General features: G+C 48.1%; 2 protein-coding genes across 7 annotated transcripts; one reads left to right on the plus strand and one right to left on the minus strand.

The window, feature by feature from the left end:
* Positions 1–537: 537 nt before the first annotated feature.
* LOC120648151 (circumsporozoite protein-like) lies at positions 538–1305 on the plus strand. Its single transcript, XM_039924899.1, has 2 exons — positions 538–600; positions 760–1305. The coding sequence occupies exons 1-2, from the start codon at positions 538–540 to the stop codon at positions 1303–1305; spliced, it is 609 nt and encodes a 202-aa protein (XP_039780833.1).
* Positions 1306–1522: 217 nt separating this feature from the next.
* On the minus strand, positions 1523–23444 carry LOC120652501 (guanine nucleotide exchange factor SPIKE 1-like). Of its 6 annotated transcripts, none has more exons than XM_039930352.1 (31): positions 23025–23333; positions 22822–22923; positions 21792–21954; positions 21589–21707; positions 21100–21221; positions 20932–20987; positions 20735–20832; positions 20440–20577; positions 20039–20353; positions 19699–19959; positions 19392–19559; positions 19117–19308; positions 18992–19035; positions 15164–15233; positions 14884–15045; positions 14474–14581; positions 14287–14324; positions 12943–13087; positions 12066–12192; positions 11789–11982; positions 11491–11621; positions 7226–7301; positions 6958–7068; positions 6629–6811; positions 5933–6076; positions 4502–4669; positions 4080–4427; positions 3672–4001; positions 3282–3467; positions 2226–3200; positions 1523–2114 (listed from the first exon to the last, which is right to left on the minus strand). In XM_039930352.1, the coding sequence occupies exons 1-31, from the start codon at positions 23208–23210 to the stop codon at positions 1860–1862; spliced, it is 5715 nt and encodes a 1904-aa protein (XP_039786286.1). In that variant the 5' UTR covers positions 23211–23333; the 3' UTR covers positions 1523–1859. The 6 variants fall into 6 exon arrangements, with proteins under 6 accessions (XP_039786286.1, XP_039786291.1, XP_039786288.1 ...); XM_039930357.1 differs by having other exon boundaries at positions 1524–2114; positions 4502–4675; positions 21109–21221; positions 23047–23444; XM_039930354.1 differs by having other exon boundaries at positions 1524–2114; positions 4502–4675; positions 21109–21221; positions 23025–23332.
* Between the last annotated feature and the right edge of the window lie 1985 nt (positions 23445–25429).

The following is a 25429-nucleotide window of genomic DNA, read 5'->3' on the forward strand; positions in this document are numbered from 1 at the left end:
AGGTTGGTCTGGTACTCGACGGGGACGTCGAGTTCTAAGGGGGGTGATTGTAACAGAACAGGCCTGTGCCGGATGCCAGATGGGCCAGGTTACTGTAGCAACACGCTACTGTAGCACGGCGGATAGTCCATACTGAGAGTAGAAGTAAATCCAGCCCAACTTAAATATCAGGCCCTGGGTAGTTGAATAACTCCGGTTGCAACCTTTTGCGCGAAGCGAGGACGAAAGCGCAAGAGAGTTATTTAGCAGGTGTGATTTACTCAACGTGCAGAGTAGATCTTAGCCGTTACCCGGGTCGGGTCGTTACACGGCCCGCGCCCTGGAACAGAGGAGGGGTGCCCGCGCCGGAGGCCCACGCGCGCGTAGAGGAGAGAGGAGGCGGCGCCCGTGGAGGAGGCAGCGGCGGCGGCCAAGGGCTCGGCGGCGACGGCGGCGCCCTGGGACCACGCGCGTGCAGAGGAGGCAGCGGCGGCGAGCTGGGCGGCGGCGGCCTGGGCCACAGCGGCGACAGGAGGTGCCGCGCTCGTGCCCGCGCCCATGGCGGCGGCGCGGCGCTGGGCGCGGCCAGAGGAGGGGCCGCGGGATGGTGCCACGCGCACGGTGCGGCCCGCACGGCCAAGGAGGCCGGCGGCGGCGCCGGCACAGCGGCGGCCCACGCGGCCATGGATGTGGCAGGGCCAGCGGCAGCAAGAGCAGCAGCGGCAGCAGTAGGGGCCGCCTGGCCAGCACAGGCCGCAGCAGCAGGGCTCGCGCGCGCAGGGGCAGGGCGCGGGGGCGGCGCTCGCGGCCCCGGCGTCCAGCGCGGTCTCCAGGGCGCGCCAGGGGTGCCAAGGGCCGGCGGCAGGCGGGGCGACGGTCGGGGCGCGCCAGGGGCCGGTGGCCGGAGCAGATCCGGCGGCGCCCGCGGCCCCGGCGTCCGGCGCGGACTCCAGGGCGCGCCAGGGGCCGGCGGTGGGCGGGGCGCGCCAGGGGCCGACGGCCGGAGAAGATTCGGCGGCGCCCACGGCCCCGGCAGCGCCCGCGGCGGCGCCCGCGAGCAGGGGAGCAGCAGCCGCAGCGCTCTGCAGGGGACCCGCGAGCCCGGCGACGGCGCCCGCGCTGCAGGGGGGCCGCGGGCCCAGCAGCGGCGGCACCCGGCGCGGGCTCCAGTTGCGCGCCAGGGACCGTCGGGCAGGGCAGCGGCCGCAGCAGGGTAGGGAGGAGGGAAGGAAAGGAGGAAAGGGCCGGCGGCCGGCCGGCCATGGGGCGGCAACGGCAGCACAGGGTCTAGGCGGCGGCGGCCATGGAGAGGAGAGGGGTGGCTGATACCATGTAAGAGAGAATAGTGACTTGTATTCCTCCAAACCCTAGAAGAGTGGGATATATAGTTCCTATACATGAACCTCTAAATGAACCTCTATACATAAGCTCAATATACTCCAACAGTGGACAATATGCAAGACGCAAATTATCCAAATAGATAAATTCAATAATATACTGCGCACAACCAATTTGTTAGGAAGCATGCAAATTTCCAGTAGAGAAAGAGACAACAGAATCACCAAGCATTATATATATCACGCCACAAGACCAGCAAAATACAACGGGGGTCAAAATGTCCACTCGTTGCTAGTACAGCGGGCAAACTGCAACGAAAGACACGGTGACGTAGACATAACACTAAGGATTAGCCAGCTTTACACTCCAAAATCGGGACTCAGTACTACGAAACGGTACAGAACTGCAAAGACTAGTTAATTTCCAGTTCTCAGAACTATACAACCAAAGCTAATGGAAATATGGACATTTGGTGGGGATCTTGACTGAAAGAATGAACAACCATTCACATGCTACCTAATTTCCAGATTGCTACAGTACTGTCATAGCTCTGAAAGTATAGCAGGGATATAGTGAGACAGCTCAGCAGTGAGTGACTGGAATCCATTGACGAGTTGGGTGTGGAATTCCTGGTCTTCTTCGCCTATCAATCTGAAATGCACTCTGATTGCGCGCTTGCAGACAGCCATGAATTCAAGCAATGCAGCGATGAGCTGCTGCAGTTCTTGTGATCGGAGCCTGGTCGCAGGCTCACCGGATAAGAATGCAGTGCACACACTTAACACTCCACTGTTGACCTGCATGACAACACCAAAAGAATTAGCTAAATATTAAATAACAAAGAAATAGGGAAAACAGTAGAAATAGATAAATCTATCGAATACTCTGCAAAGGAGACTCAGCCTTACCTGAACAGCCACACTTCCTTGGAGTATCCTTTGCAAGCTTTGAAGCCTTGGTAGTTGATCGCCTTCAGAACTCCGTGGTTCTTCTAGTTCATTTCTCAATGCAGCTGTTCTTGTTTCGATCATTCCAATCGCATTCTCAACAGGAGAGAACTCTAGAGATTCAGATTTGGTAACTAGCAGGCGGTTCACCAAAGCAGGAAATGAACCCTCAGTCTGAAGCACTGTGCGTCTCTTCCATTGGTCTTCTAAGCCACCTTGTGTTTTTCCATTCTTTGTGAATGGTGTGTCAAAAAGAAAACGGTCAAACACACGTGCACGTACAGTACCAGTAGATAAAGAAAAGATCCTTTCCCTCCTGCTACCCAAGTCCTCATCCTCCCTCACAGGATCAACAGCAGTGATCTGTAAATAGCAGACACCAGGTTGCAATTCATCAGCATTGACTTGTCTCGAGTCTGGAATGATGTGTAAGGTGTGATTGCCATCCATTTTAGCCTCATATATATGGCTAAGCTTCTCCATAATGTCACCAAGACGTACATCCCGCAGCTCTCTAAACACATACTCCTTTTTATTGAGCTTGCCAAAACGCTCACCATAGAAACCAACTCGGTAGTATGTGGCATCAATAAATGGTATAGGACTGGCTTCCTGTTCAAGAATTGACTCATAGATGTTTGTGAGTGATGTATGGCATTTGGCCAGCTGTCCATAAGACCTTCTGCTTTTATACACAGGAATGATGAGTTCCTGGATGCTTGCACAAAAATGGTAGAGTTCAGCTTGTGCAAAGAGTTTGTTGGCAAGTTGAAGATACTTGACAGCTGAATCCACTGTTAGTTTGGATGCACCATATCCCTCAACTTCAGCTGCAGAGGCTTCTGCACAAACGTCAGCACTCACTATAGGGCAAATCTTACGCAGCGAAGAAACATGCTCCTTGCTCCACACAGCATCATTCCTTCCAACAAGTGCCTATAAGAAAGTTGCATAGGTTACAAGAGTCCATACAGGCCATTTAAATATTACTGGAGGTATTGGGGCAAAAATCACAACCTGCATGATCACACCAGCTACACCAACTGCACATTGTGCTGCTTCAGCCCATGATTGCATCTCCTGGTGTGCATCACACAGGTGCAGCAACCACATAATGTGAAGATCTGGAACAGGTGCATAGGCCATAGCTAGCTTATAGAAACCCTCAGCGGCCGCATACCTGTCCACAGTTACTACAGAACCCTACAAGAAACATTTGGATTTACAGGTCGTAAGTTGTCAGAGGAATCGAATAGGGGGTAAAAAGGGGCAGCCCAGCATATTGGCATTACTGATGTGTTGATGTCTTAAAAGAAAAACTAATTTCCTTTTTCAGATTCTCAATTGACATTTTGCCACAACAAATTATGGATAGCACAGCAGGATTCAGTTGCAAATATTGCTTACCAAGAGGGCATGCTCCAGACCAGCATCAAGGGCCTGGACTAGACATTTAGACAGATGCTTCACCTCTACCCAGGACCACCTATTATCAGATGAACCTTCAGGAGCAGCCTCCAACGCATTAACAGGGAGGCCGCAATCTTTTAACAGATCCTTGCTTCTCACATCAGCCATTTCCTCCAGTGATTTCCTAAGGCGACGAGCTTCACCACTTTCTTCAAGAGAACCATCGGATTTCATCTGAGTTACTTGCACATCAGACATCAATTCTGACAAAGTAATTGTCAACATGACCCTCAGCCTTGTAGTGTTCTTGAAATAGTTGAATGAGTTCTAGAACCACAAGAGTATCTATATCAGGATCATTCAGTTGAAGATCATATAAAGATACAATCAAGCTAAGTAGCTTACCCTAACAAGAATCTGCAGCCCAACAACAGCCCTTTTTCTAATTGAATCATTTCGGAAAACAGCAAGCCGCAAAAGATGAAAAGCAATCTGCTTCAAGAAGCGGTCATTCTCCCTTGCCATAAGTGTTGCACCATGGAGATTAAATATATTATAGACCACAGGAAGGAAAGCTTTCCAAAAGGCCAAGGGCTGGCTCCTAGATAAAAGACCCATTAAGATTGATGTTATACAATCTAGCTTAGCATAATCAGTAGTGATGCTACGAGTGCCCGCAGCAACTGAAAACTTATCAGTTATTCCCAACACTTCCAGGCTCACAGCAGTGCTGAGATTTTCTTCCCAAAGTTCCTGTAGGAATTCTCATGTTAAAGAGAGAAAGACACAACCCATAATACCAGATATGATTGTATACATAAACATACCAACTTTTGTCGTAGTACTGGATGTAGAGACTCTCTCAATGCCCTGGCCGTTGACCCAATTCTTGAAGATTGCGCTTGAGCAAGTGCTTCCCTCAATGAATACGGTTGATTTGGAGAACTTAGCTGAGGGCTAACCCTATTCCACATGTATCCATTTTCTGGTGTTCCCTGAGGCTACATCAAAAATACAGTGGTCACTATGAAATTAAATGACTAACATCAAATTGGCTGTAACTAAGGAGGTAGTGTCTTCACATCAGTTTAGGAAGTATATGCTCATGAAAAGTGGCTAAAATAATTATCTTGCTTCACACAGGCTCAATTCCACTGTTGCAGGCTCTGAGATGGAACATCCATTGTATTTATATGCTCAAATCCAATAGATATTGTATTAGTAGCCGTTATTCCATATTTTGGAGCCTCAAAGTAAACACCTTCAAGTCCCTTGGAAATGTTCCATAAAAAACCTAAGCATGTGGTATAACCAGTCCAGGGCTCTTCCTCTATAACCACACATACAGAAACTTGCAAGAAACAGTAATTTTTTAAAGGCACACTCAGGGTGATTTGAGATCATTTAGATGAGTATTGCACTACGATTAAATATGTTGATGTTATCATTTCAGGAAACTTTTTATCAGATTCTGCCATCAATTCTTTTGTCATCAATCCCATGTTCCTGGTTTCAGAAAATTCTCTGAAACATGCAATTCCTGAATTCATTCTAGGCCTTGTTGCTAATGCAGTACAGCCATTCAGCGCCATAATATCAGACAAGGAGCTACAGTGCAGTGTGACATGACATAAAATGGCTGTACACTCATCCGCCACAAATACGAGTGCACGTGCCAAGCAGCAAGCACCTGCAGCAATGTCCCAAGCAAGCTCTTTCCATTGCCACAAGATCCAAATGCTGGACCTGGCAATAAGCACAATGTTCTTAGTGCATCATGTACAGTAATGAGGGGGCAGTCTGCTTGTGAGAGTAGAGTTAAACCAAAATAAGCCCTAGAAAACTAGGAAATATGGTTTGTGGAATAGATCAACCTCTCCCTCCCTCCCTCTCTCTATGCTAGCCCCATTCAGTCATTTCAAGATAGGTTTGCGCCCAAGAAGCTTACTGTCCACATTTTCTGCAACCGCATACCCTTTTGTACCAGATTGTTTGTCAGTTGCCAACAAAAAATGCTAAGCAACAATCCTGACCAGCTCGTGGTACCCGTCCAGTACATGCCCTAGGAGGGCTTCATTAAAGAGTACTCAACCTACCCAAAACTAGGGCAATCCAAGAAGGCCGGCATGCTTGTGTGCAATTAATGCCAAATGTCTTGAATAGGGCCATATCTGATATGCAAAATGTATACCCCGAGAGTACATCATGGTTCAGGAAAAAAACTGGGGATGGAAGCCTGATAGTGTGGGAACAATTACCCTTATTTCATGCCTTGATGCCTCTGACAAATATGCATTAACTGATGGGGATAATCGCTCCGAGTACTTTGGGGACGCAGGACGCTCAACTTCAGGGCTCCGAGAACTAGCACCAAGTAGCATGCTGTCTCCGGTTTTGTTGTGCTGCAGACAGCATTTCAAGTTATTTTGCTTCAAAACTATGAGAATTAACATGGTTCAATGGAGATAAAGCAGATTCATGACCAAGAGTAGATAAAATATGCAGATCCTATTTAACCATATCTGATATCATCAATGTGAAATGTTATCATTCTTACGGATTTAAACAGGATAACTTAGTGTAATTTGATGTAATTTGAACTAGCACACAAACTTGGTTAACTTAAATATGCATGTAGGACAAGGACATTTAGTTTCATGGAATATCCATAGATGAAAAATACAAAAGGTATGAACTCAATATTTCAGTCGCTTTAAGATATACTCCAAGCAATTATCTGCAAAGGTACTGAATAGGACTGACATTAATAATTGGAGCTTACTACAAGGTCAAAGCCCACCATTAACAGAATATTAGATAGCAAGTGCCTACCCCATCTTGGGACTAAATGCCTTTGTTGCTGCTGCTGCTGCTGCTGCTGAAGAGCAGAAGCACTAGGCTATACTGAGTGATACCTTTAGCATCCTAAAAACTCAAAAGATTATAGTACTGACCTCAAAATGGGTTATACACTCTTCAAGAAGTTTGAAGAACAATCTGGTTCTAGCAATGCTCTGTTGCCATGCTTTGATAAGAGTTGCATCATCCAAGTTCCTTATGATTTGCAAAATGACAACTAGCACCTCACGCTTTTCAACAGCATTCAGATTATAGAAAACAGGCATCTCATCAAGGATCTGAGACAAAGAGTATTTCCTCATAAGCAAAGAAATATGTAATCAAAATCTTATATATACTAAATCTTGCAGTGTCAAAATCTTCTACATATATACTAAATCTTGCAATTTCTCATAGCTAGTGTTTAAGTGTAAAACAGACATACCTGCCCTATAAGAGGAAAATACAACTGAGCAATGTACAGCTTGTCTTCACTTTTTTGATAACGTGCATCAAATTCATGCTTGCATAAAAGGACTACTAAAATTCGAGCAGCCTGCAAGGGTTGCAAAACAGTATATTAGGGTATTTAAACTAAAGAGTCATTTTGCATCACAAATTTAGACAGGATCAAAAGTTGAGTGGGCATGGAGGGTTGACTTAATTGTGGTAATAGCAATGCTTTTTTTTTTCCTCAGAACTGAGATACTTACCTTTGCTCGTTGAGACAAATCATCATGGTCCAAGGTGAGAAAGATCTCTTGAATAAGAACTGACGACAGATAGTTTCTGTAAACACAAAGATATTTACTTCAAAATACTTCCCCAAAAAATGGGAAAATGGGGGGCAAGGATGTTAGCCATTATAAGGTCCACTGCATTCATATAGAATTTCAAGACACTACCTCTGGTCTTTATTTATTGTTACGACATAGACATGACCTATTATACAACCATTTATCATAATATACGACAGACTTTATGACACTTTTACGATGATTTTTGTAGTATCGTTCACATGTTAAGGATGAAAAACTTTAATGTATAATTGCAGTCACATGTTTTAAAGTTTGGATGCATGCCTTTTAGGATGGTATCTTGGACTGGGAACAAAATTAGTAATCTATACATGATTATTTTAAAATATTAAGCAAAGACCAGACACAGGTTGAAAACATAATAAAATGGTAGTATGCATTGTTGGGAGTATAATAAAGGTTCATAACCTTCTTTCCATTCGTCAGTTTACAGCTGACAATTCTTGTTCCATCGAGTTTGATTCTTCTGGCCTCACTGTAAAGGATTCGGCCTCCCGGCGTCCGCTACTCCGGTGTGACAGCACGGGGCCCCTTTACACCCTTCGCCTTCCTTCTTCCGCTGCACCACTTTCGTCTTCTTCTTCGCCCTGGCCATCTTGGTCTGCCGCTTTTGCCGCGACGCCGTCTTCCACCACTTGGCACCGTCGTCTTGGTCACCCTGGCTGCGACGTTCTGGCTCAGCTCGGTCGTAGTACCGATGTTCCTGGTACTAGGGCTCCCGCTCAGCCCCTCTGCCATGCGTGCCAGCTCGGTCGTCATGTTCGACTTCCTTTTTCCTCTTCTTCCTCGCATGCGACGCATGCATTCGACCTTGTTCACTGTGACCTATGGACCTCCCCTGTACTCAGCCTCTCTGGCTACAAGTACTATCTGGTGGTGGTCGATGACTTCTCGCACTACTCTTGGACGTTTCCTTTGCGTGCCAAGTCTGAGACCTTCCCCACCCTCCTCCCACTTCTTTGCCTGGGTGTCCACTCAGTTCGGCCTCACCGTTAAGGCCGTCCAGTGCGACAACGGGCGGGAGTTCGATAACTCTACCTCCCGATCTTTCTTCCTGTCTCGGGGTGTTCAGCTGCGTATGTCTTGTCCGTATACCTCCCCTCAGAACGGCAAGGCTGAGCGGATGATTCGCACGACGAACGACGTTGTGCGCACCCTTCTGATCCAGGCTTCTCTCGCCCCGCGCTTCTGGGCTGAGAGCCTCCACACCGCCACCTACCTACTCAACCGCCTTCCGTCCACTGCTTCTCCTGCTCCCACTCCACACCACGCTCTTTTCGGTACCCCTCCTCGCTACGACCACCTTCGGGTCTTCGGGTGTGCGTGTTACCCTAACACCTCCGCCACCGCTTCTCACAAGCTGGCGCCCCGCTCGACTCGTTGTGTGTTCCTCGGATACTCCCCTGACCACAAGGGGTACCGATGCTTTGACCTCACCTCTCGCCGCGTTCTGATCTCCCGACACGTCGTCTTCGATGAATCGGATTTCCCCTACTCCACCTCCTCCACACCTTCTTCTGATCCCGAGCTGGCGTCTCTGTTTCCGACTAACCCGGTGGTTCAGCCACCGTTACCTGTCTGTCCTTTTCCTGCAGGTTTTCCCGGCGCACCGGCACCGCTTCCGGTGATCCCTGCTGCGCCGAGCGCGGCCCCAATGCCCGCGGTCGCGCCACGCGCGGCCCCCGGACCTCTGGTCGTGCCGCGAACGGACCCGGTGTCTCCCGCTGCGCCACGCGCGGCCCCGGTGCTTTCCCCTGCACCTGAGCGGTACGCTCAGCCGGTGCAGGTGTACCGGCGTCGCTCGGCGCCGAACCCAGTGCCGCAGCGGTATGCTGAGCCGGTGCAGGTGTACCGCCGTCGTTCGACGTCGACACCGGCGCCGCCTCCTGCTCCGGAGGCTCCTGCGACGCCGACACCGGAGCCGTCGCCGCCACCGCCTCCTCCGGCTCCCTCTCGAGCCGAGCCGGAGGTGTACCACCCGCCGGTCATCCATCGGGATCCTCGGCACATCCATCACATGGTGACTCGGCGGATGGCGTCCCAGGCCGCGACTCTCCGCCACCGAGGGAGAGCCGCGGGTCTCTCCGGTACCCTCCTCTGTCCACAACGCCTTGGCGGATCCTCACTGGCGTCGCGCGATGGAAGAGGAGTACGCGGCTCTTCTTGCCAACCAGACGTGGGACCTCGTGCCGCGTCCGTCTGGTTGCAATGTGGTGACTGGCAAGTGGATCTGGACGCATAAGTGTCGGGCTGACGGTACACTGGAGCGCTACAAGGCTCGCTGGGTTCTCCGGGGGTTCACTCAGCGGCCTGGTGTGGACTATGATGAGACCTTCAGCCCGGTCGTGAAGCCCGCTACGGTGCGCACGGTCCTCTCGCTTGCGCTCTCGCGTATTTGGCCTGTGCACCAGCTGGACGTGAAGAATGCGTTTCTTCACGGCACCTTGTCAGAGACTGTCTACTGCTCTCAGCCAGCGGGATTTGTGGACTCGAGTCGTCCGGATATGGTCTGTCGGCTGAACAAGTCTCTCTATGGACTGAAGCAGGCTCCTCGGGCTTGGTACTCTCGATTCGCCACGTTCTTGATGACACTGGGGTTCACCGAGGCCAAGTCTGACACGTCTCTCTTCATCTACCGCCGTGGGGATGAGACTGTCTATCTGTTGCTATATGTCGACGACATTGTGCTCACAGCTTCCAGTCAGCAGTTGCTTCAGAGTGTCATCTCTCTGCAGCAGGAGTTCGCTATGAAGGATCTCGGTCAGCTCCACCACTTTTTGGGCGTCACTGTTGAGCCTCGCCCGTCTGGTCTTCTCCTTCATTAGCGGCAGTACGCCCTCGATATTCTGGAGCGGGCTGGGATGACTGATTGCAAGCCCTGCTCCACTCCAGTCGACACTCAGGCGAAGCTGTCTGCTGATCTGGGTGATCCGTTGGATGATCCTACTGCCTACCGGAGTCTGGCCGGCGCCTTGCAGTACCTCACCTTCACCAGGCCAGATCTCACCTATGCTGTTCAGCAGGTCTGTCTCCATATGCATGATCCCCGGGAGTCACACCTTGCTGCGCTGAAGTGTCTCCTCCGGTACGTCCGTGGCACTGTGGACCTCGGCCTGGTACTTCACCGCTCGTCCTCTGCTAAGCTGGTGGTCTACACCGACGCTGACTGGGCTGGCTGCCCGGACACTCGTCGCTCCACCTCCGGCTACGCCGTCTTCCTGGGCGACAACCTGGTCTCCTGGTCGTCCAAGCGGCAGCCTGTTGTCTCCCGCTCCAGTGCCGAGGCGGAGTACCGGGCTGTCGCTAACGGCGTGGCGGAGGCGTCCTGGCTGCGACAGCTCTTGGCGGAGCTCCACAGCCCGCTCGCCAAGAGCACGCTCGTCTACTGCGACAACGTCAGCGCCGTGTATCTCTCCACCAACCCCGTCCAGCATCAGCGGACGAAGCACGTGGAGATCGACCTACACTTCGTGCGCGACAGAGTCGCCATCGGCGATATTCGGGTACTCCATGTCCCGACTACCTCCCAGTTTGCTGACATCTTCACCAAGGGGCTACCCTCGTCGACCTTCTCGGAGTTTCGATCCAGCCTCAACGTAGCCGGTGGCTAGTTGTGGTTGCGGGTGGTATTAGCCCTTTTGTGCTCTACTTGTACTCTCATCTTGTCCAGTCTTGAACACCGCTGCGTCGGTTGTTCAGACTGCGGGGGGTGTTAGCTTTCTTGTTGTCCAGTCTTGAACACCGCTGCGCCGGTAGTTCAGACTGCGGGGGGTGTTGGAGTATATTGAGCCCATGTGTATAGAGGCCCATCTAGAGGCCCATGTGTAGGTACTATATATACCCACCCTTCTAGGGTTGGAGGAATACAAGCATTATTCTCTCCAATATGCATAAAGTGCAATGCTAAACAAAACAATTGTAGGGATCAATTAGAACGTATAGAATCCCAGTACCACTAACGAATCTGAACAGAATTACTGCTCCCAAAATAATGGGGTTTATTAAAACAAATATGGTGAAGTCTTTTAGAACTTCACTAGCACAACAGTAAATAAATTTACATCAACAAGAAAATATTGAAACCATATAAGCATTGTCAACACTCAACAATCATTACTAATAAAATATTTAAAAAAAACTACATAAGAAACAAATTATACCTATCAGAGGGGTCCCGCCCAGGCATCTCAACAAATAGATCATGGTCACATATTATCTGCAGGAATGTCAATTTGCAGTCATGGAGGACTGACTGACAAACTCCGGCAAACTTGTCCATATACAACGAAACCTGAAGAACAGATATATTTGTCTTTAGAGCCATATAAGCATCACTGTGCACAGAAACTTCTGCTGAAGATTGTGGGGACACATTATGAGAATTTGAAAACACAAAACAAATAAAGAAAAACCAGAGGGGCAGCACAAACTTTCTATGGCTTCATAGTTCCTACTTACCAGCTCAAAAACTTGGCGAGGCTCAATAATTGATAAAAGATCGTAGCAAAAGAAAGCAAGCGTGCTGTTCAAGCGCTTTGCCAAGCTTAAACCTTTTTTACAGCGCTCATGAACCTCGGTTAGAAGGCAATCAAAAAGTTGCATGATGCACCTGAAAACACCTTCTTTCAATTGTAGAGGTGGAACATCTTCACCTAGATCGTGGTAACAATCAATCATTGTAGAATTAAATATACATGTATTTAAAATTAGTTACTAAATATTAAGTCTATTCTACCTAATGGAAGGTTGTGGTAGAAGAGACGACTTTGTTCCAAGCCCATTGACTTTACAATAAGCTCCAGAAAAAACCAAGCCATTGCCAATACATCATCATATACAGGACCAACTCTATAACCTTTAGCCTAAAAGCCAAAAGAGCAAAGAGTGAAACAGAGTAGTAGAAAGTAGAAACATGTACAAAAGAAGACAACTAAATAGCAGACACGTCATGATGATTCATGGCAAATTGAAAATACACACACACACAACTAATTACTGAACAAATTTTCAATGATAACTACTGCGCGCGATTACTGGACATGATTCAGTAATACGGCAACTCCGTTCAGTAATTTTTTGTCAGTTCGGTCAGTAATTTCTTCACTGCTGGGTGTAGAATAAATGCTACACCTAAGGTGTAGAATATATATCAACGTCAACAGAGTATTAAGTTGCAAGAACAGTTGAAGAAAAAAGGTAAAAAACCGAAGTGAGCAGTACTGAGTGCAGTGCTTATTAATCAGTGTAACGGCCATACAAGATTCAAGGGAACTTCTCAAGACTTAACAAGTTGCAATCACAAAATTCAATGCAGCACTGGGCGATCAAACAATGCTAGTGCCAGCATAGCATCATTCAATAGCTGAGACACTAGCAGTAATATGACAGCTGCCGGGATCTTCTATGCAATAGATACAATTCAAATATGAAAATAATCAACAGGTCAAGTAAAACAACAAGAAAGCCTTTTAGTCCCAAGCAAGTTAGGTTAGGCTAGAGATGAAAACAAACAACAGCAAGCAACGAAGGGGATATAGAATTTAAAAGAATTCTCAGTTACAGACCAAACTCAACAAACATAATCTTACTCAAACCAGAGAATCCAGGCTAACCTTACTCCGAGCAAGACTTCCCCAAACAGTAGATAGACCAGGATACACAGGTGCTTGCCGATCACCAAAGTCATCGAAAGCAAAATCAACATAGTTAATAAGAAACCTATTTCTCTCAGCCCCGTCTGATGACTCCTGCTGCACCCTGCAAGAAGCAGCATCTACAATTCAATTTAACGTACAAGTGTGATCCTGACTCATTAGTGCTGAGCTGTTGCAAACAAAAAAATAACAGTTTTCCTACTTCCTATTTCGTCATACGTAATGGAAGACGGATGCTATAGAAAACAAATCATAATTTCCCAATAACGTCACCCCACAGATTAAGATCATCTTAAGAGGGCACTGCTATCATGTTCTTGTGCAATATACATCTAAAGACAAGCATACACCATGCTGTTTTAAAGTTTAACAACTTCTCTCATCTGAGTTGTAACTTGCAAGTGGAACAAAAAAAGAGCTTGAGGGGATATTGCTGAAGTCAAAATTAGCTTAATTAGAACCAATATTATTATCCATTCATATCCTTTTGTGTCACCAAAAAAAAAGTGAGAGGTCCTAACGCATGAGGCACACATGCAGCATTCCAAAATTTAAGATTGACAGACCATGTGGTTTACTTTGAATGCGAATGCTTCACCTCTCTTTAGTAACTACAATCCATGGGAAGATAATAAAATTGAGAGTTGGTTTCTTGGCCCTTTTTCTCTTGAACTTGGCTATTTGGCCCCAAAACGAGTCAGTGATTCATTAATAATAATATCTACTTTTCAGTAGCTCAAATGGCATGTTAGTGATTTTTACTGGATCCAGCATGCTTAGATATGACTCCAGTGAATTTTCACTGCTTTACCATGTTCCTGTGATTTTCTGTAATTTAAAAACTGAAAATAGATTTTATGCCTAGAAATTATTTTACTAGTGGAAAAAATACCAAAAATTCATGAAAATTTTCTTTATGTTATTATTTTTCTGGTTAAAAATCTAAACTGATGTATTTGGATATAATAAGACTGTAGACTTAACTGCAGATGACAGAAGGGCCAAGAAACTAAACGAAACTTGTTTTGGAGGCCAAATAGCCAAGTTCAGGAGTAAAAGGGCCAAGAAACTAAACACAACTTTTTTTAGGGCTGAGAAAATAACTCTCTCAATAAAATTCTAGGGAACAAACAAGAACCAAAGGCTTTTTTTTCCTCTTGCAAGTATTTGGCCTTCTAAAGATCAGATAATAGGATTTGAGAAGTTCGGTCCCCATGGAATACTAGCACTCAATAAGGAAACTAGCATAACAAAGAATGGTAGCAGCAGTAAAATTAAATAAAAAAGGAAACAGAAAATTACCGGGTTAAAATGTTAACCATGGCTCGAAATGCAGCAACCTGTAAAATCACAATGCAGTAGCCACACACACCCTTAGCATCGATATTAAGTGTAAAAATATATGATGAAGTTGCTCCAATTTAGATCCAGAAAATATGCCTAGAGAAGAGAAAAATAATGATGCACAAGGGAAGCACGAACCAACAACCTGAAGGGTCTCACCGCCATCACCAATAAGATGGAGCAACATATTAAGTATCGGTTGCAGAAATTGTAACAATGCCGTAGATTCGACGTTCTTCAAACTATTTATGGCCTACAGAAATTGCATCCCAAGATCAGCTGAATATAGCTCTGGTATCTAGCGCAAAGTACAAATAACATGAAAAGTCATGCAAAAGTAATACTACAAGCAATTTTTTTGAGGAAAATAAATTACAAAGCAAATTTCATAACCATCTTAAAACCACATTTCTCCTAAAATGGTAAGTAGAAAAGATAAATGCATCTGCTGACCACAAAAGCAGAATCTCTACATTCTATGTTAATCATAAAAGAAAAAAATCAACAGCTCCACCATAAGTCAGACAGATGTGCATGGAGTAGACAAGTAGTTACCTCGAGAAGCTCAGAACCCCAAGGGGGGCTTGTATGTAGAGTATGACGGTCATACTCAACAAAAAAGTCTCTTATCCTTTCATTAACTGGAAACAATGACGAGCAGAGCCTTAAACGCAACCTGAAAACAGTTTTTCCATCCTCCAGGTAGTCCATTCTCTCCTGTATAAAAATTGGAATTTCGATAAGAACCTATTACTACAAATGTACTTCCATATTGGAAATATTCTGGAATAAAGTAGGTAGAAGCAGTAAAAAAAAGTGAAGTAAAGACGCAAACCTTTCCACTTTCCTGCAGGTAATGTGGGACGAGCTCTCTCAAAATTGGCAAGGATACATCCGAAAGTAACCTATTTGTTGCAGAAAGTTGTTGCATATCAAGTTCAATTCCTTACCACTTGTCCATAACTTTCTTTTAAGTTTTAAAATACTAGAAGTATGGCATACAGAACAAAGCCATATTAGCAAATCACGGAACTGCTGCAGTGCTTTGTTTTGGTTATATAGCTGAACTACATCATGAATCAAATATATGATCGATGATACTTCCCCCTATCTTACATAGATGTCGTTTGATTGACTGTAGAAAGTTTTACCAATTACCACCAATATACAAAGCATACAAAAATCCGTCGCAAAAAATGTTACTAACAAAATTTCCACGAAAAATACTTTCAAAAGATTATATTCCTAATAATTTTCAATAAGTGTTTCGAATAATTTTATTAAAAAAATGCAAGGAGTGCATCATACAAGCTATTGTTCGTAATTTTAAGTGATGAACACTTCTTCAGCTACAAGACCAATTGCATCCTATTACACGATATAAGCTATGGATCACATAAATTGATTAAGTTAGAAAACTAAAACAGCAATGGTTGGGAATCGGATGTGATCTGGTATATGAAGCAACAAACTAGGACTAATATGATGTTATTGCTTTACAAAAAAAATGAGAAGATGATATTGTAGGAGAGAAGATAGGAGAGAATAATGGCTTGTATTCCTCCAAACCCTAGAAGGGTGGGATATATAGATCCTATACATGGGCCTCTATACATGGGCTCACATATACACCAACACCCCCCCGCAATCTGAACTACCGGCGCAACGGTGTTCAAGACTGGACAACAGGAAAGCCAACACCCCCCCGCAGTCTGAACTACCGGCGCAGCGATGTTCAAGACTGGACAAGAAGAGAGTAAAAATAGAGTACAAAGGGCAAATACCCCCCGCAGCCACAACTAGCCACCGGCTACGTTGAGGCTGGAGCGAAACTCCGAGAAGGTCGAGGAGGGCAGTCCCTTGGTGAAGATGTCAACAAACTGGGAGGTAGTCGGGACATGGAGTACCCGAACATCGCCGATGGCAACTCTGTCGCGCACGAAGTGTAGGTCGATCTCCACATGCTTCGTCCACTGATGCTGGACGGGGTTGGTGGAGAGATACACGACGCTAACGTTGTCGCAGTAGACAAGCGTGCTCTTGGCGAGCGGGCTGTGGAGCTCCGCCAAAAGCTGTCGTAGCCAGGACGCCTCCGCCACGCCGTTAGCAACAGCCCGATACTCTGCCTCAGCACTGGAGCGGGAGACAACCAGCTGCCGCTTGGACGACCAGGAGACTAGGTTGCCGCCCAGGAAGATGGCGTAGCCAGAAGTGGAGCGACGAGTATCCAGGCAACCAGACCAGTCAGCGTCGGTGTAGACCAACAGCTCAGCAGAGGACGAGCGGTGAAGCACCAGGCCGAAGTCCACAGTGCCACGGACGTAGTGGAGGAGACGCTTCAGCGTAGCAAGGTGACTCCCGGGGATCATGCATATGGAGACAGACCTGCTGAACAGCGTAGGTGAGGTCCGGCCTGGTGAAGATGAGGTACTGCAAAGCGCCAGCCAGACTCTGGTAGGCAGTAGGATCAGCCACCGGATCACCCAGATCAGCAGACAGCTTCGCCTGAGTGTCGACAGGAGTGGAGCAGGGCTTGCAACCAGTCATCTCAGCCCGCTCCAGAATATCGAGTGCGTACTGCCGCTGGTGAAGGAGAAGACCAGACGATCGAGGCTCAACAGTGACGCCCAAGAAGTGGTGGAGCTGACCCAGATCCTTCATAGCAAACTCCTGCTGCAGAGAGGAGAAGACACTCTGAAGCAACTGCTGACTGGAGGCTGTGAGCACAATGTCATCGACATAGAGCAGCAGATATGCAGTCTCATCCCCACGGCGGTAGATGAAGAGAGACGTGTCAGACTTGGCCTCGGTGAACCCCAATGTCAGCAAGAACGTGGCGAACCGAGAGTACCAAGCCCGAGGAGCCTGCTTCAGACCATAGAGAGACTTGTTGAGTCGGCAGACCATATCCGGACGACTCGAGTCCACAAATCCCGTTGGCTGAGAGCAGTAGACAGTCTCTGACAGTGCCGTGAAGAAACGCATTCTTCACGTCCAGCTGGTGCACAGGCCAGGAGCGCGAGAGCGCAATCGAGAGGACCGTGCGCACAGTAGCAGGCTTCACCACTGGGCTGAAGGTCTCATCATAGTCCACACCAGGTCGCTGAGTGAACCCCTGGAGAACCCAGCGAGTCTTGTAGCGCTCCAGTGTGCCATCAGCCCGACGCTTATGCGTCCAGATCCACTTGCCAGTCACCACATTGCAACCAAACGGACGCGGCACGAGGTCCAACGTCTGGTTGGCAAGAAGAGCCGCGTACTCCTCTTCCATCGCGCGACGCCAGTGAGGATCCGCCAAGGCGTCGCGGACAGAGGAGGGTACCGGAGAGACCCGCGGCTCTCCCTCGATGGCGGAGAGTCGCGACCTGAGACGCCATCCGCCGAGTCACCATGGGATGGATACGCCGAGGATCCCGATGGACGACGGGTGGGTGGTACACCGCCGGCTCGGCTCGAGAGGGAGCCGGTGGAGGCGGCGGCGGCGACGGCTCCGGTGGAGGCGGCGGCGGCGACGGCTCCGGTGGAGGCGTCACAGGAGCCTCCGGAGCAGGAGGCGGCGCCGGTGTCGGCACCGAACGACGCCGGTACACCTGCACCGGCTCAGCGTACCGCGGCGGCCATCGCGGGTAGAGACACCGCGGGCGCGGCCACGGACGCCGTGGGCGTGGCCACGGGCGGCGCGGGCGCGGGATGAGGCGCCGAGGGCGCGGCCACGGGCGCAGGGGACATCGCCAGTCCACGCCAAGAAGGAGGTGGACCGCGCAGCTGCTGCTGGAGCGCGCGCTGCAGCTCGGCGGCGACCGCACTCGCGGGGGTAGCTGCAGCTGGCGGCAGAGGTGCCGCGTGCGCGGCCCCGACACCCGGCGCAGCCGCGCCAACGCCCCCGGTGCCCGCACCCATGGCCATCGGGGCCTGGGCGGGCAGAGCAGGGGCTGGCGGCGGCTTGGCCTGGGCTGGAGCGGCGGCAGGCGCGGTGGTGGCGCCTTGGTGCGGCCACGCGCAGCCAGGCAGGGCCGCCGCGGCGACGGTCGATGCCGGCTGCAGCAAGGCGCCGGCGGCCACGCAAGGCACAGGCACGTGCCCAGGGGCGGCGGCAGGCAGAGCGGCCTCGGCGGCTGGGGCGGCAACGGCGGCCGGAGCAAGGCCCCATGGGCCCGCGCCCGCAGCGCCAGGGGTCGGCCCGGCAACGCCAGAGGCGCGCCAGGGCAGGGCAGCAGCGGCCGCCGGGGCGCCAGAGGCGTGCCAGGGCAGGGCGGCCTCGGCGGCTGGGGTAGCAAGGGCGGTCGGGGCGGCCGGAGCAGGGCCCTAGGGGCCCGCGCCCGCAGCGCCAGGGGCCGGCCCGGCAGCGCCAGAGGCGCGCTAGGGTAGGGCAGCGGCGGCAGCTGGTGCTCCAGAGGATGCGCCGCCAGATCCAGACGCAGGGGAGAGAGGAGGGAAGGGGGAGAGGGAAGGGAAGGCCGGCGGCGCCGGCGGACGGCCTGCCATGGAGGCGGCGGCGGCGGCGGCCACGGAGCTAGACTGATACCATGTAGGAGAGAAGATAGGAGAGAATAATGGCTTGTATTCCTCCAAACCCTAGAAGAGTGGGATATATAGATCCTATACATGGGCCTCTATATGGGCCTCTATACATGGGCTCACATATACACCAACAGATACATACTGAATATGTGTCGACAACGGAAGTACTGAATACCCAACAATCACCTGAAGGGATAACAGCATGTCAGACATCAGCAAAATAAACAACTAAGCACAATCCATATGAATAAGGAACAAGAGACATACTGGTTTTGGTGCCTCAAGTTTCATTTGGAGATCTACATGGAAAAAAGTGAACACAAGATGGTGTTGGGGTGTCAAAAGAGCAGGCAGACTGATTTTAACTTCATCATGGTAGGAAGCCATTCTTGTTCCAACGGCGATCTGTGTATGGCCCCACTTCTGTAACATTGTGTTCCGCTCCCTTGGATGAACAGCCTGGAATCCAAGATCTCCAATGCATAAGAATGTTAACAAGACAGCAACATTCAACAAGAGGAATAAAATGATTGAGAACAAACCTCCAATGGAGGCTTACGGATATCAGAATCATCCTTTCTTAGTTCCACTCTTATAAATAGGTTTCGTTTGCGGCTCAAGCTAACAGTCAATGGGTACACATAGAGGCAATGAAAAAGTTGTGAAAATGGTTCACTTCGGGTCATCGTCCGAAAGTCAAAAGCCTGAAACTGCAATAAGAAAGGGTGCATATCCTATAAGCAGAATAACATGAATGGCACAAGAATGCATCGCATATAAACAGAAAAGTATCATCCTATATCAAGTTTGCGACACAAAAGTAGGCAGACAAGGAAATCAGCCACTTACATTGTCACCGTTATCAGCACTAGAAGTTTTACCATTGTGATGAGCATATTTCTGGGCAGCAGCACTAGAATTCAAAGAAGTGCGGAGCCCATCAAAGCTACTCCTGCTGCATCTGCCATTATTGAGGTCACCATCTTTCAAATCATTGGCCATGCTTCCGCCTTCAGAAACATTATCCACATCATTGTGGCCGTCATGAAGTTTTTCCACTTCTAGTCTCAATACACCTTTCACCGGTTTATGTACTTTCCGTTTTGGATCCTACAGGTGACAAAAGAATCAAATATTCAACATGATAGAAATAACAAATACTAACCGAATGTGCAGATCTACTCCTTACATGGAGGGAGTCCTCTATATAGCTTTCCTTCACTTTGTTTAAGTTTGATATCTCTACAATAACTGAGCTTCCACTTGAGTAATGGTTGAGTTTTCCATCTAAAGTAAGCTTTGAAATAGGGTCCACAATACTATCTTGAGAACTTGATCCTGATATACTCGGTGCTAAAGGACTGCTAGGAGAAGCAGCATCACCAAGACCACCAGCATGGTTACCTTCAAACAGAGGGATCATAGCCCATGCAAATGACTCTTTATAAGGCATGATTCGAGACCAGACTTGCAGTTTTTGCTTCTCTTTGTCAGTTAAGTGCACCTGTAACAAAAAAGAGCGCAGGAATAATGAGAACACGTAATCAACCAACACTAATATTACAATGAAGAATTTTTTTTTTTACTTACAGGCTCTTTACGAGAATAAACAGAAGGTGTTACTCCCCCTTCTTCAGTAGCAGCCTTTTCTAATTGAATCAAAAGGCAGACTGATGGTGAAGGGGCATCCAATGAGAAAACACCTCGGCGATCCAAGGAAATCTGAGACTGTTAAATCCAATAGAATCAGCAGGGATGAAAATTACATCAAAGTGAAATTTCAACATAGCAACAAGCTATAATTGTCTCTCTATGTAGATATCACTAGAAGAATACTCAGAAATGGAAAGAAGAGCCAGAAGGAAGCAACTTGCACTGTGCTTACATCCAGCATATCTGTTGGAAGTAGGTGAAAATAGAAGTCTTCTGACAGTTTTTCCCTTCTATCTCTGTTGTACAAGCAAATCGTTCCACTGAAAGGCTCTGCACAAGAGAGATGGTGAAACAGAAAATTAAGATTGTCCTGTGAAGCATAAACTAGATACAGCAGTTAAGAAACAAAAAAAAAATAGTTTTGCTCACCAACTAATCCAGCTTGGAATGACAAAGATAGTACCTTCACAGTTATCTTCAAGCCACTGTAATCAGTACAGAATAATTTAAAACAGGATTACTAATAACCATTGCTTGGAGCACCAAAGAAATCGAGAAAAGTAAAGGAAGATGGATGCAATGTTTTAGTCTGCATACTGAAGAAACCTGTTGCTAATTGCAGGGAGACTTTCTGGAACCCTTTGGCCAAATATCAAAGATCTCTCATTCTCCCAATCAAATGCAGGCTCATATGCTGGCAGTGGTGACAGACTACAGTGCTGAGAAAACAAATATGATAAAATACTGTTAATGCCCAACACCAAGATGAGAATTGCTACTTGTTGCAATAACTTGGAGGGAGCACTAAAAATTAAAAAACACACTAAAATTTAAAAAATAAACTGCCTTTACCAATAATTTCCTCCACTCATATTATATCTCGATCAATGGAGATTGTTAGCAAGGGAAGCAAAAAAAAAGTGACAGGAAAGGTAGAGTCAAGCATGAAATGATTCTTATCCAATATGAAGAACCCACTGCAAAGGAACTAAGATAAACTGCAGAGGAGAGTCCAGTGCAACAGAAATCTAGCAAAGTACAGGACAAAATACACACAGCACAGAAATCCAGGTAGCATGCCCTTACCACTTTTGACGATGAAGCAGATGGTTCGGTTTCATATATTTGCCTCCCTGAGGTGCTTGGCGTATCATCTTCAGTAGCATCCTCAGGCTTGGAATGCCTATCGTTGCCAAGCTGCAACTCTGTGACATGGGGCAAGAATATAAAACTTTCCCAAGATTCATGTGAAACTAGTCCAGGCATTCAGCCACAAGGATGATGCATACCTGTTTCTATGTCAGTATCAGGTCCCTCAAAAATTTGATTCTGGAAAGATGGTGGTGCAACACTCTCGTATCGTCCATACTTGCCGTCATCCTTCACAAAATCAGCCTTGTAGCACTGTACCAGTTCATTTAGATGTGGCCACTGATCTAAGTTTTCATTGAGCTGAAATTTTTTTTAAAAAAAGGTGCTTAGCTTTTTTTTCAAGAAGAAAAGTCACTTAGCTCGTGATATCACCTGAAACTCTTAAAATCGAGCACCACTTAATTGATTTCGGAACTATAATAAAAGGGAGGAAAATGAGTTAAAAAGCAACGGTAAATGGAGTGTACACACGGGGAACAATTAATGATTTCAAAAATCGGTGCCCAAGCTGCCTAGGCATCACCTCGTACCACAACAAGTCCTGGTCCTCCTTCCTGATGCCTAGCAGCCTACCCACCCGCTCGTCAACACACATGCGCAAGCACAATGCATAACGCCTAGTAATAAGTTTGAACGGCTGCATAATTCTATCACAGAATGCCATGCACACAACAATGAAACTAATATAGCATGACCTAGCCCCCTGTCTAGCTTCCAAAAAGTCTATTCACAGAAATAATTGCCCGATTAGCGCCAAGGGAGAAAATAATATAACTTTCAAATGTCAAGTATGCAAAGTTTTACTTATCCAACACGGATAATCCACGAAACATCTAAGCAATACTAATGCAGGTTTTTCACCTAAGCGACACAGCCCCCACAGCAGTACACCACCTGGCGGCAACACCACAAGTTCAAGCTCCAACCGAAGCATGAGTACATTCAGAAACCCTTAAACCCTAATCAACAAGCGGCATGACATTGAGATCCTGAGCATCGTTTTAACACATTTCAAGCACATAAGGCTTCCACCGCACCACATTGACTGCGCACCACCGCAGCAATCCGAAAAAAACCCAAAACAAATCCCATCGCCACCAGCACTCGCACTGCCAAATCAGGCAGCCCGGGGGCGCAGGCCACGAGCGAGGAGCCAGTGAGACGTACCAGTGGATCCAGCTCCAGGTTCCCCGACCACGCCTGCCGCGGAATCCGCTTGAACCGCTGCCCTTCTCCAGCCGCAGCCGCCGCGGGCTCCATCGCCGTCACCTGAGCCGCCATTCCACCACCAAACCAATCAGGCTTCAGGCATAAATCAGCACGAGCTCAGCGCAGCCAGCACGCAACAACCGACCGGGAAAATCCCCAACCGGAGCAAAGGAAGTCTCGAACCCGGAGCTCAGGATCTCGCGCGCGCGGCCCAGATCCGGGCGAGGGAGGCGTGCCCGTGAAGCGACGGGGGCAGCGCGAGTTCCCCCACTCCCACCCGCTGCACCAACCTGAGGGCGAGAGGGCGGGGGAGAAAAGGCGAGGAGGGTGCTACCACCGCCACTCATTGGCCATTGCTTCCGCTCGCCACCTCCTGCTCCGCTGTGCTGTGCTCTGCTCTGCTCTGCTCCCCCGACGCCGAGGGTTTGGTGGAGTGGGGATGAAGGGAAGCGGAGGAAGCAGGTGGAGTAGGGGAGCGAGCGTTTTTTTAGATGAAAGGAGGGGGGGGAACGAAGTGCAGAAAAAACAAAGATTTGGTTTGGCTTCTACCGGTTCGATTTTTAATTTGTGCCGTGGGATTTTTAAAATCTTTTGAAATACCCTTCTGCCTGTGCTTGTGTACTGTGCAGCCGCTGCCCTCGCTGTCGCACGCATGAGTGCTTCGCTGTCAGCAGGCTGAGAGACAACCAGGATAATGTTGTAGTACTACGGTAAGCGTTAATGGGGAATGTGCTAGAGATATGAATCTCTCACAAGCTCGCTGTACACCAAGTAGTTTTGGTAGAGTAATCTATGACCAATTACCTCTTTGAGAAAGGTTGGAAATGTATTTTAGTAGGCTAGAGTGTAGACATATCATGTTTGGAAAAGGGCCTTGTTATTACATGTAGAATAGAGATATGTATTATTTAAAAGTATATTCATCCATCTATAATCACACATCTTCACCGCTGATAAGAATGTGGGGTCTAGTACGTTTAGCACAACAAACATGCCTTTCGCTTCTAGGGTTTGATCCCAAGAGAGGTACGCATGGGATTAGCAATAACTACAGCCCTCTGCTATATATTTTATAGCAATGCCACAGAACATATACACGAAAAGAAGAGTACGGATGGAAACAAGTGATGGGAGAACAAATATGAGAAGGAATGTACCAAAGCTCCTATATCACAAAAGCAGAGCCAACCGGTGTGATAATTAATGCTCGCCTCATGTTAATCCAAATACACTCCCTCAAAAAATGATCATTACCATCTATAAATTGATCGAGTGATCCTGTATTTCAGTTTTGCCCTAACACCAGTATATATGTGTTTTATATTGGACGATGTTCGCCTTTATTTATTCTGTGACCACCTTTGCCTTTATTCATTGTGATAGGGTCATAGGGAAACATCCCTAAATTTCCCGTGTGCATAATTTTCAAGGGGTGGGTGGGGGTAGGGGTCTCGTTCTCAGATCATTTTGATGATCTACCTGTTATATTATATATCAGATTTCCGTTGTCATGGACTCATGCGTACCTTTTTTCGAAATGACAAGTTTCGTGATAGGAAAAAAAACATCTCTTAAAATTAGCAGGTGCTGATTCACCCATAACTGCGTTCTGTGGGCGCTATGGCTACGAGAGGCGAACCAATTCAAGCAAAGAAGACCACTTTGAGCTGCTGCGCCTATGATGCTTCTGTTGTATGCGGCCACACCGCATGTCTCATCAGCAATGATAGCATAGTCATGGCAAGGCGATATATGAAGTCCACAAGATGGCATCATTCCGTAGCGCCAGCGCCACGGCCGGTGCGGAGGACTCGCCTTGCCACTCTACACCGGCGCCGCGCCCAGCCGGCACCACTAGCATCGATCGCCCCTATAGAAAAATAACGCTATAGAAAAATAACGCATACGTGAAACCAAAGGAACTCGGGTACAGCGAGGGAACGAGAGCCTTTTCTCTTTTTTTTTTTCTTCCTTTCTATATTCGATGAGATGCGCGTGGGCGTCGCCGTCGCCTCTGTACTCGGGCTCCTGCGCCGCCCCCACGCCGCTCCACTCCACTGTCCGCTCCACTCCACTCCCCGTGATCCCTTCGGAACCCCGCAAAAACCACGGTGCCGTCTCGCTGTCTGTCTGCCTGTCGAGATCTCCGGTCGCGTGTACTGGCGGTGTGTAGCGTCCAGCACCCCCACCCCCAGGCCCCATTCCCTTTTTTGTATCTGTCCTCTGCTTCTTTTCCACCTTTACAAGGAAATCCTCGCAAAGGTGGTGACTTTTTTCCCAGAGCAGAGGCGTGGCCTGCTGATCCGGCCGATTATCTCGCGGCGTGTCGAGCCCAGGGTTTACCTTTTTGTTTTTTTTCCGAATCCCGCCGTTTGCCGGAAACGAAATTTCGGCCGAAATTTCGCCGAAATTCGCTAATTCCGAACGGAAAGGGACCTCAAATTCAAAAAAACGAAATTTCGATGAATTCCGACCGAAATTTCGGTGATTTCGACCGAAATTCGGTGATTTTCGACCGGAAAATTATGTAATTTGTGTTTTTCCTACTGTTCCCGAGGTCAAATGA

Source organism: Panicum virgatum, chromosome 9K, assembly GCF_016808335.1.
Source record: "Panicum virgatum strain AP13 chromosome 9K, P.virgatum_v5, whole genome shotgun sequence".
NCBI classification, from domain to species: domain Eukaryota; kingdom Viridiplantae; phylum Streptophyta; class Magnoliopsida; order Poales; family Poaceae; genus Panicum; species Panicum virgatum.

What these genes read in the sequence shown, in the direction of transcription:
- LOC120648151 (XM_039924899.1), top strand. Translation starts at nt 538, where the DNA reads ATGGCGGCGGCGCGGCGCTGGGCGCGGCCAGAGGAGGGGCCGCGGGAT. An exon ending in GGGATGGTGCCACGCGCACG is followed by an intron (nt 601 to 759) that starts GTGCGGCCCGCA and finishes TCGCGCGCGCAG; the next exon opens with GGGCAGGGCGCGGGGGCGGC.
- LOC120652501 (XM_039930351.1), bottom strand. Translation starts at nt 23,210, where the DNA reads ATGAGTGGCGGTGGTAGCACCCTCCTCGCCTTTTCTCCCCCGCCCTCT. An exon ending in ACCTGGAGCTGGATCCACTG is followed by an intron (nt 21,955 to 22,821) that starts GTACGTCTCACT and finishes AAAAAATTTCAG; the next exon opens with CTCAATGAAAACTTAGATCA. An exon ending in CAGTACTACGACAAAAGTTG is followed by an intron (nt 4,428 to 4,501) that starts GTATGTTTATGT and finishes GAATTCCTACAG; the next exon opens with GAACTTTGGGAAGAAAATCT.